This window comes from Engraulis encrasicolus, chromosome 9 (genome assembly GCF_034702125.1).
Source record: "Engraulis encrasicolus isolate BLACKSEA-1 chromosome 9, IST_EnEncr_1.0, whole genome shotgun sequence".
NCBI classification, from domain to species: Eukaryota; Metazoa; Chordata; class Actinopteri; order Clupeiformes; family Engraulidae; genus Engraulis; species Engraulis encrasicolus.
In genome coordinates this window covers 47214047-47224046 of record NC_085865.1, presented here as the reverse complement: position 1 = coordinate 47224046, position 10000 = coordinate 47214047, and the positions used below count along the sequence as shown (strand labels likewise).

Here is a 10000-nt window from a genome sequence, read left to right as displayed (position 1 = left end):
TGAGAGGGTAGCTATCGTAAGTGTAAGGCTAAATAATGCGATCTGAGTAAGTAGGAGTATGCAATGAGGCATATTTCCCCAATGTATTTTGTAAAAAACAATGCAAGATTAAATATAATTGAAGAGTTCAGATGCAAAACCCCCTAACCCCCATTTCTGAAGACCTGCACTTCTATATTTTTAGAGAACCCCGTTGTTAGTTTGGTTTACATTCATGTACTTGATAATACATATAAATAGTTATATTACATAAATAAAATTTAAAAATATGCAAGTTTGGTAGCATTGTATTAAATAAAAATGAATTAAGATTATTTTCTGATATGGCACTTAGGGGGTTTTGCATCTGAACTCTTCAACTGTTTTCTTTTTCATTGTGCTATTTATTATGGTCTTCATCAAAACTGCAAGTGTGAAACAGCTGTAGACAGATGCTGATGATGTTGAATTGTCATTTTACTTTAAAATGTCCCCCAATGCCAAAAGCTACATTTGATTTGTTGTTATGTCACTAAAATATTGCTGCAAATGACTACTGTCTGACTACCTGATTGAAACGTTTCGATAGTATTTCCTGTTAGCGCTAATGAGCTCGAATTCAAAGAGTGTAATGAGGTGATCTCAGATCTCGAGCTCAGCACATACACAGGGAAAAAAGTAATTGGGAGTGACGCGCATGCGCCCTGTTGAAAATATGCCAAGCGCGCCTAGTGGCTACTTATGGAGAGAAAACAAAGACGAACAGGGAAAGAGCGCACATAAAGGTAATTCTGACGGCTTTTTTTCTCTGACGGCGACTGTTTGATGATGGGAATCGGCAGAGCTTTCATATAAATTGCTTGCGTGATGCAAAAGGCTGAAAGGATTTTTCTTTGTGGCAGCGGATGTTGTTTTTCTTATCAAGGCGCTGAAGTGGGCTCATAGTGAAGTGGAATCCACAGGTCTCCATGTCTCCGTGAAGAAGCCCAGGGATTTGCTGTGGAAACAAAGCACCGCTGTCTCGCAAGCAGAAACACAGGAAGACGGACAGCTAAATCCCTTTTTGGATATCTCGCCGTCTTACTGAAAGATTACTGTAACGGTAATTTGTTCATATGCAAATCAATTCAACTCTTTCAAAATTACGTTTTGCTCAAGGCGTGTTCAAATCAGTTTCGCTTCCTGATTCATATTGTATCAGTAATCGCTTTTAATGTGTATACTCGAAGTATTGAAAGAAATTGTGGTTTAAATCTGGTTTATCTCGCAAGGAACTGTCCAAGGTACTGACGCGTCTCTCCTGAGCCGCGTCTCCTCTTGACGTTACGTCAGTGTTTCAAACAACAAAATGAGGAATCCGCCATTTAAAGAGGTGTTTAGAATATGTTTCATATTTCTTCTCTGACAGGAGGCCCATCTCTCGACCCTCGCGCTTGAGCTCCGAGTATGAGAACGTTTACGAGGGCTCTTGTTCTCACGCTCTCACTTCTCTTACTCTCAGGTAAGTGGTCACGTGCCAGTTGCCTCATCGTTTCCCGACGAGTTTAGTTGTTCTGGTGAGCTTTGTAGATTTTACATAAATAGGCCTAGGTGAGTTTGTTAGTTTTCTAGATTTTAGCTTTAGACACATTTTCTCCTTGAGAGAATACAGTGATTTAGTGAACTTAGAGAATGTAATGAAGTTACTGTAGGCAGCATTGGAGAAATTGAGTATTTTCATACCATTCAAACTTTGTTACTCTGCTCTGTTCATTGCTGCCTCTCAAAGACAACACACAAGTTACACACACACACACACACACACGCACGCACACACAAACGCATGCACGCACACACGCATGCGCGCGCACACACACACACACACACACACACACACACACACACACACACACACACACACACACACACACACACACACACACACACACACACTGTGCTGTGGTGATGGTTGGGAAACAGAACTAAGCTAAGCTTAATGTAGCCATTTGTTTTAAGCCACAGTAGACAAGACATACTTAAATCCTGCCCGTAGCATTCTTCAGATTTATGTGTCCATTTGTTTTCTTCAGTTATTTATATATTTATCAGAGGCCCATTAGTAGGCCCATGCAGGCCCATATCAGTGCATCACTGTTATTAGATTACTGTAATTACATTACCTACTTGCAGTAACTGACCAATGCCAATGTAGGGTAATCAATACTCTGAATATGCTGCATGTACCAGGCAAAGAAGGGTTTAAGTGCTGTAATAAATCCACATAATTACATTTTAGGCCCTGATCTGTCCATTGTGAGACGGCCTACAAATAGGCTGCATTCGATGAATGCTAAACCTCTAAATACACATGTCTGCTTAAACCTAGAGGCGAACAGCAAGGCACATTTTGACCCAGCTAAAATATGGCACATGCCATCTAAACTAACCCCCCCTCCAGCCGTCGAGCACGCTTCATTTGCACAGCTTTTTCCACTGGGCCGTCCAGGGCTTCAGAGTGGGGAGATGTGATGGGTGTTGACAGCCAGGGCCTAGGGGCAGGGCCTTACATAAGTCAGCCTGTGTTTTTATCAGCCGGGCAGATAGCGTACGGTAGTAGTGTGTGTACATTAGACAGCTGTTATGTGCTGTGGGTGGGACTGACTCCTGGATGACTCCTGGGCTGTACTGTTGGGTTAGGTTTACTCCCCCGCACAATGAGCCTGGCTGGTAGTCTCCTGCCTGACTGACTCCTGCATGACTCCTGGGCTGTACTGCTGGGTTAACCCATTAATACACGGTGTTATACATTTTCATTCGTTACCAAGTCATAGTGCATTACTAAAGGCCCAGTGTCATGTCATAGTATTGTAGGACTTTTCAATGATTATTACAATGTGCCACTGGAGGTGCATTAAGGGGCTATCAAATACAATCTAAAAGATGTTAAATCGACTCCCTGACTGTGGACTGAACTTTGCATTTCTGAAAGGAAATGATAAAGGTGACACTGTTCAATGCCCCCAAACAAAGTTTAATGGCACAACGTTTTGGACTCTTTGATAAAAGACTGAGAGCCTGAAACAACCTGCAATTAAACTTTGTTTGGGAGCATTGAACAGTGCTGCGGACATTTGGCATTGGCTTTCAGTTATCTTCTGTTTAGTAGAGTACCTGTACTGCTGATGTGTGCACATTCTCAGACTTTTGAAAGCAAAAGCGAAAGCCCAACTGGGAACCGCCAACTCCCATTGTCATTGTGACACACCACACAGTGGTACTTGGTCTAGGGTCCTCAGTGGTACTTGGTCTAGGATCCTCAGTGGTACTTGGTCTAGGCTGGTCTTTCATGGTGGGCTCCATTGGTGGGGTTCATTCCTGAATGCCTAGCCTGAAGGGTTCCTGAATGGTGGAGCAGTCATGGTTAAGTAGTGATGGTTAACTCCTTTGCACAGAGCCTACACTCTAAGAAAATTTCCCTGCAAAATAACGGCAGTTACTGGCAATTATATTTACCTGTAATTCTACTGTTATTTCACACCAAAAATCAAATACAGCTCATTGCTGTTTAATGTATCACAGTATATAACATTTTTTCAGCAGCAATTGAACTGTTAAATAACAGTACTCTACAGAAAAATAACAGTACATTTCAGTTAAAAAGTTGAATTGTACTGTGTGATGACAGGCAAATACTGGGTCATAGTTGTATTCATGAATATGGCCATGGCAACTTCCCACCCCACCCATCATTCTCCATAACTGTGGTACCCTGGCCATGTTACCACCCCACCCTCCCATCGTTCACCATGACTGGAGTGCCTTGAGCATGATACTATGGCGCAATGCTGTATTGAGAAAATGGTTTGCGGTGGTCCTTTGAAAGTGTGGGCATGAATAACATTTCAGAGTACGCAGTGCTATGTTACAATGATAGTGTGCAAGGTGGGCTTTTTACTGTATCTCTTGATGAGCCAATGATAAATATAGCATTGGTCAGTCTTTAAAAAAATATTTTGCACCAAGTAGCACAGCAAACAAGCAGCACTACAAGCTAGCTCTCAAAGCAATGCCTAATTTGCAGCAGGCACATTATATGCAACAATGCCACAAATGATGCCACATACAGCAAGCTTTCACAAAGAGGAAAGTGTGCAAGCATGTAAGCAAGCTTGTAGGCAAGCTTGTAGGCAAACAAGTGCTATGCTGTGCCATGCAGGCCAGCCAGCAGGCAGGCAAGCAACTGAAGTGTTGATAGTCCAGATTTATATACAGGTGCAAGAGTACCATGTGACCAGAGTCATCAGGCCCTTGGCAGGTGACGCCGTAATTGAATAATGGCATAACAGCCCTACTCAGGTGAGGCCAGGCACTGATTAGCAGATTGGTTTAGATGGGGCTGCTTGTTGCAAGAGTGTTACAAGTTCTTAAAATGTTTCAGCCATTCACACTTTCATCACTATCAAAATGCATGTGCTACACACACTTTGCTGCATTTCCTTAGAAATTGTTTCATCATGCTTGATAGTATCAGATAATCTTTAACCAGTCAGAATGACTTCAGTTCTTCAGGTGGTATTGAAGTTTGATGGTGATCACGGACAAGTGGAGGATGAATGGGTTTCAATGGTGCTGCCTAAAATAACTTGTTATTTTCTAGAGATGCACCGGATCCGGTTCCGGTTCCGGATCCGTCAGGATAATAGAGTTTTTCACAGGGTCCGGGTCAGGCAGGATCTTAAGCAGTGGATCCGGTATCCGGCATGTTACCTAAAAATCAGGGTCTGGTGCATGTCTAGCCTAGGCTTTTCAGTCTTTCACAACCCCAATCACTGCATGGAGTGAAATCCCTTTGGAAGCGGCTATTGCAGGCAGTGTGGCAATAAGCCAATGAGTCTAAAAAATAGTTTGCGCCAACGTAATAAAAAGGGCCCACGTGTGCGAGTAGACTATATGTTTCGACCCTTTTGTAGGATCCGGTATTCGGTTCCGGATCCGGCAGGATCTTATTCAGTGGATCTGGTATCCGGCAGGATCCTAAAAATCAGGATCCGGTGCATCTCTAGTTTTTCCACAACGGCGAATACTGCTATTGTGCAGTACTTACTGTTTATGCTCAATATGTGACTCAAAGTAATATTTTCACAGTAGTTGTTTGTTTTCTCGAAAAACAGTAGAATGCTGTTGCAGAATTGCCGTAAATAAACAGCTATTTGTTACAGTGTATGTTAAAACCTTCCTGTCACCAAAATTGTAATGACCATGTCTTAATCTGTTACGTAGCCACTTACCAGACACTGTCCCGCCACGTTGCATTAGACACGGGGGTAGTATATTTACAGTAGGGGTTAAGGCTCTCAGTAATGTTATAACAAATTCAATGTTGTTATGATGTAGTTGAGTATTTTCATCAAATAGTGAATAGGCCCATTGGATAGGCCTGTTGACGGGCCCATCTGCAGTATACGGAGGGCCACGGAGATGGGCTTTAAATCATAGGGTTGCAGCCAGGTTCGTATACCACTCTTCCACTAAGGCCTTCCAAGTACATCCAACTCTCTTTATATCACATACGGTATGGATGTGCGCCGAGCTTTAGTGTGAGTGAGGAAGCAGACCGTATGGTACAGAAAAGGAGAGGGGAGGAAAACAGGAGGAAAGAGCAGAGGAGAAGACAAGAATAAATACATCAGGGAGACTGTAGAAGACATGAACAAGAGGAGGAACAGTGAGAGGAGGGATGAAAGGGAACGTCAGAAAAGGATGAGGGAGAATAATAGCATAAGAAAGCAGAGGGGTTAGAGTGGTAAGAGAGGCCAGGAGGGTAGAACAGCAAGAATAGACACACGCAGTAAGGGGAGACAGAGAGTTTAGAGTAGACAAAGGCAATTAAGAGAAATCGACACTACAAATCTACACAAAGGTAATTAATGTGGGGGTGGGGGTGAACAAGGGCAGTGAAAGAAGAGAAAGTTCATAGAAAGGGAGAGGAGTGAAAGGAAGAAGGCATGAAAGAAGAGAAGCTCATGTAATCACACTCCTCACCTCATGATCCTCATCGCTGCACAGGTAGGGGCGGTCTCATGTCTCACGTCACACAAGGGTAGCCACTACACAGGGGTGGGTTTCTGAAAAGCGGCATTGCTAGCCCACCGATAGCATAGATAAGTTGGTTGGCACTGTGGAATTACTTTGCAACCAACAAAACAGCTAACATACTTAGCAACTACTGTACGGCTTTGATACATGATAGCCTCATGTCTCATGTCGCACACTAGTGCAGCCACTACACAGAGTTGCATTTCTCAAAAGCAGCGTAGCTAGGCAGATTGTGTAGATTAGCTGGTTGCCAGTGCGTGATTACATTGCAACCAACAAAACAGCAAACATGCTTAGCAACTATGGCTTTGATAAATGATGGCACGCACTGATGGAGGCTTGATAGCTGCACTGTAAGAAATAGCTGTTAATTTAGGGCAATTCTGCAACAGCATTCTACTGTTTTTTGAAAAAACAGACAACTACTGTGAAAATACTACTTTGAGTCAAGTATTGAGCATAAACAGTAAGTACTGCACAATAGCAGCATTGGCCGTTGTGGAAGCAACCAAAATATTTTAGGCAGCACCATTGAAACCCTATCATCCTCCACTTGTCCGTGATCGCCATCAAGTAAGGGTTAACGTTCGGCGAGAAGGTCGCTACCGTGGAATAGCAGCACGACAGAGAGAATCTTTAGACCCCGACGCGGAGCGGAGGGGTCTTGTTCTCTCTGAAGTGCTGCTATTCCACAAAGCGACCGACTCGCCGAACGTTAACCCGCTTATTATATGGATATACTTAAATGATTCACACATGGCGGGGACATTTCGTTAAGTTTATTATAATTTTTCATGTCAAAAGATTGTTGCTGCGCAAAACAAAACAGTGCCGTGCGTTGTGGAACACCGCTAGGCAACAGCTAGGTAGCCAGGCCCAGGACAACAGGTGTTGTCTACCACCGCAGCTGATTAGAGTGACAAAAGACCGGACCCCCTGCGGAGTGATATGAAACATTCGCTTTAGCCAGTGGCTTTAGCAGTGAACGTCTTGTTGCCATTGACAGCGGTAGCCAGGACAACGGGTGCTGTCTATCACAACAGCTGATTAGAGTCTTGTTGAAAAGTCGCTTTAGCAGTGAAAAGTCTTGTTGCCATTGACAGCGGTCTGTTATAGACCAACCCGTCCGTTATCGAAAAATAACAGACGTGCGAACGTTGGGGAGCCCCATTGAAATGAATGGAGCATTCGACCGATGACGTCACACCATATAATAAATAGCTGTTAATTTAGGGCAATTCTGCAACAGCATTCTACTGTTTTTTGAAAAAACAGACAACTACTGTGAAAATACTACTTTGAGTCAAGTATTGAGCATAAACAGTAAGTACTGCACAATAGCAGCATTGGCCGTTGTGGAAGCAACCAAAATATTTTAGGCAGCACCATTGAAACCCTATCATCCTCCACTTGTCCGTGATCGCCATCAAGCTGCAATAGCCTACCACCTGAAGAACTTATGTCATTCTCACTGGTTAAATATTCTCTGATACTAACAAGCATTAAACAATTTCTAAGGAAATTACAATACTTAAAAAGTGTTTGATTCAGCACATTATGATGATTTTCATTACTATGATTTTGATATGAAAGTGTGAATGGCTGAAACATTTTAAGAATTTGAACACTCTTGCAACAAGCAGCCTCTTCTAAACCAATCTGCTAATCAGTGCCTGGCCTCACCTGAGTAGGGCTGTTATGCCATTATTCAATTACGGGCGTCACCTGCCAAGGGCCTGATGACTCTGGTCACATGGTACTCTTGCACCTGTATATAAATCTGGACTATCAACACTTCAGTTGCTTGCCTGCCTGCTGGCTGGCCTGCATGGCACAGCATAGCACTTGCTTGCCTACAAGCTTGCTTACATGCTTGCATACTTTCCTCTTTGTGAAAGCTTGCTGTATGTGGCATCATTTGTGGCATTGTTGCATATAATGTGCCTGCTGCAAATTAGGCATTGCTTTGAGAGCTAGCTTGTAGTGCTGCTTGTTTGCTGTGCTACTTGGTGCAAATTCATTTTTTAAAGACTGACCAATGCTATATTCATCATTGGCTCATCAAGAGATACAGTAAAAAGCCCACCTCGCACACTATCATTGTAACATAGCACTGCGTACTCTGAAATTTTATTCATACCCACACTTTCAAAGGACCACCGACAATCATTTTCTCAATACAGCATAGCGCCATAGTATCATGCTCAAGGCACTCCAGTCATGGTGAACGATGGGAGGGTGGGGTGGTAACATGGCCAGGGTACCACAGTTATGGAGAATGATGGGTGGGGTGGGAAGTTGCCATGGCCATATTCATGAATACAACTATGACCCAGTGCCTGTCATCACACAGTACATTTATTTTATTTAGTTATTTTACTTATACTACTGCATAAATATTGTAGAGCACTTTTAGTTTAACAATACTAATACTGTGAACGTTCTGTAGAGTACTGTTATTTAACTGTTCAATTGCTGCTGAAAAAATGTTATATACAGTGATACATTAAACAGCAATGAGCTGTATTTGACTTTTGGTGTGAAATAACAGTAGAACTACAGGTAAATATAATTGCCAGTAACTGCCGTTATTTTGCAGGGAAATTTTCTTAGAGTGTGAAACGCGTTTGCTTTTGGACATGGTGGTAATCTATAAATAAATAATGAGACTTAGTTTGTGAGTGCAGATTTTTCTTCTTTCAGTTGATACCTGAAACGCTAACAAAGACATTCATTTTTTCCAAGAAGTTGAGCAAGTCCTCTGACAAAGCTCATGTCTCATGTCACACACTAGTGCAGCCACTACACAGGGTTGCATTTCTCAAAAGCAGCATTGGTTGCTAGCCAGATAGCGTAAATTGGTTAGCAACTATGGCTTTGATAAATGTAGGGATGGATTCATGTCTCACGTCACACACTAGTGAAACCTCTACAAGGGGTTGCATTTCTCAAAAGTGGCACTGATGGGCAGATAAAACTTAGTTGGTTGCAATGCCTTTACCCTCCGGCAACCAACTAATTTATGTAGCTAACGGAGTGAGTGACTATGGTTTCAAGAAATGTAGGAGTGATCTCGTGTCTCACATCAAACACTGGTGCAGTTTTTTTCGGAGGGGGCTGCCTTTTGCTCATATAAGAATACTTTCCATCACCCCCCATATTTCAAACATTATTTGTCCATTAATAAACATTATTCGTCCATGCTAAACTCTAATTTGATACTCACAGCAATAAATGTTTTGACCTTAAATAAGTGAGTACTGTTACTAACAAATTCATGGAGATGTGTTAACCCAGTTTGGGATACACTAGTGTATCTCCTATACAGGTTGGCAGCAAGAAGAGGGAGCAGAGGAGAGGAGAGAAGAGGATGAGTACAGCAGGAGCAGATGGAAAGAGGCCCGATAAAAAGACTGGCAGGAAAAAAAGGGAGGAAGCAGTGAAAAGTGATGAGCTGGTAGGAGGGGGAGGAGATTGAAGAAAATGAGAGAGAAGGGTGAGAATGAGGAGGTGGGGGAGGGTGATAGAGGAATGTTTGGGGAAGAGAGAAAGAGGCAAAACTAAAAGAGGGAGAGTCAGCAAATGCATCAGCAGGTTCAGGTGGAGGAGCAGAAGGTAGAGGAGAGGAACAAATGAACGGTAAAATAGGGAACGCAGTGGGGAGTAACTACCTACCCACATAGCAAAAACTACCAATGCAGAAAAGTAGCTGAACTTGCTAGGAAAATGTCTCTGTGAATTAATTTTGGTGTTGTTCGATCGTTACCTGACGTTAAAATGTACCGTCTTATTTTGTGAATGAAAGGAGACTTGTGCCGGTTATCAAAAAAACACATAATTTGTCAGAAAGGTAATGAACCATTAACAGGAGCTCTTAACTTTTCTCCAGTCAGCCCTCTAGTCGAATTCACTGTTTTCCATTGTGAAATAATGTCTGCACAGCACT

The 10000-nt window shown here is 42.6% G+C and overlaps 1 protein-coding gene across 1 annotated transcript in view; it reads left to right on the top strand.

Annotated features, from left to right (window-relative positions):
* The first annotated feature begins 732 nt into the window (after positions 1-732).
* The window catches only part of scn3b (sodium channel, voltage-gated, type III, beta), a 44557-nt gene continuing 35289 nt past the window's right edge, over positions 733-10000 (top strand). The window contains exons 1-3 of the mRNA XM_063206210.1: positions 733-764; positions 882-1081; positions 1388-1480. Coding sequence (XP_063062280.1) covers positions 1426-1480 — 55 coding nt within the window. The 5' untranslated portion in view covers positions 733-764; positions 882-1081; positions 1388-1425. The remainder of the gene's footprint in view (positions 765-881; positions 1082-1387; positions 1481-10000) is intronic.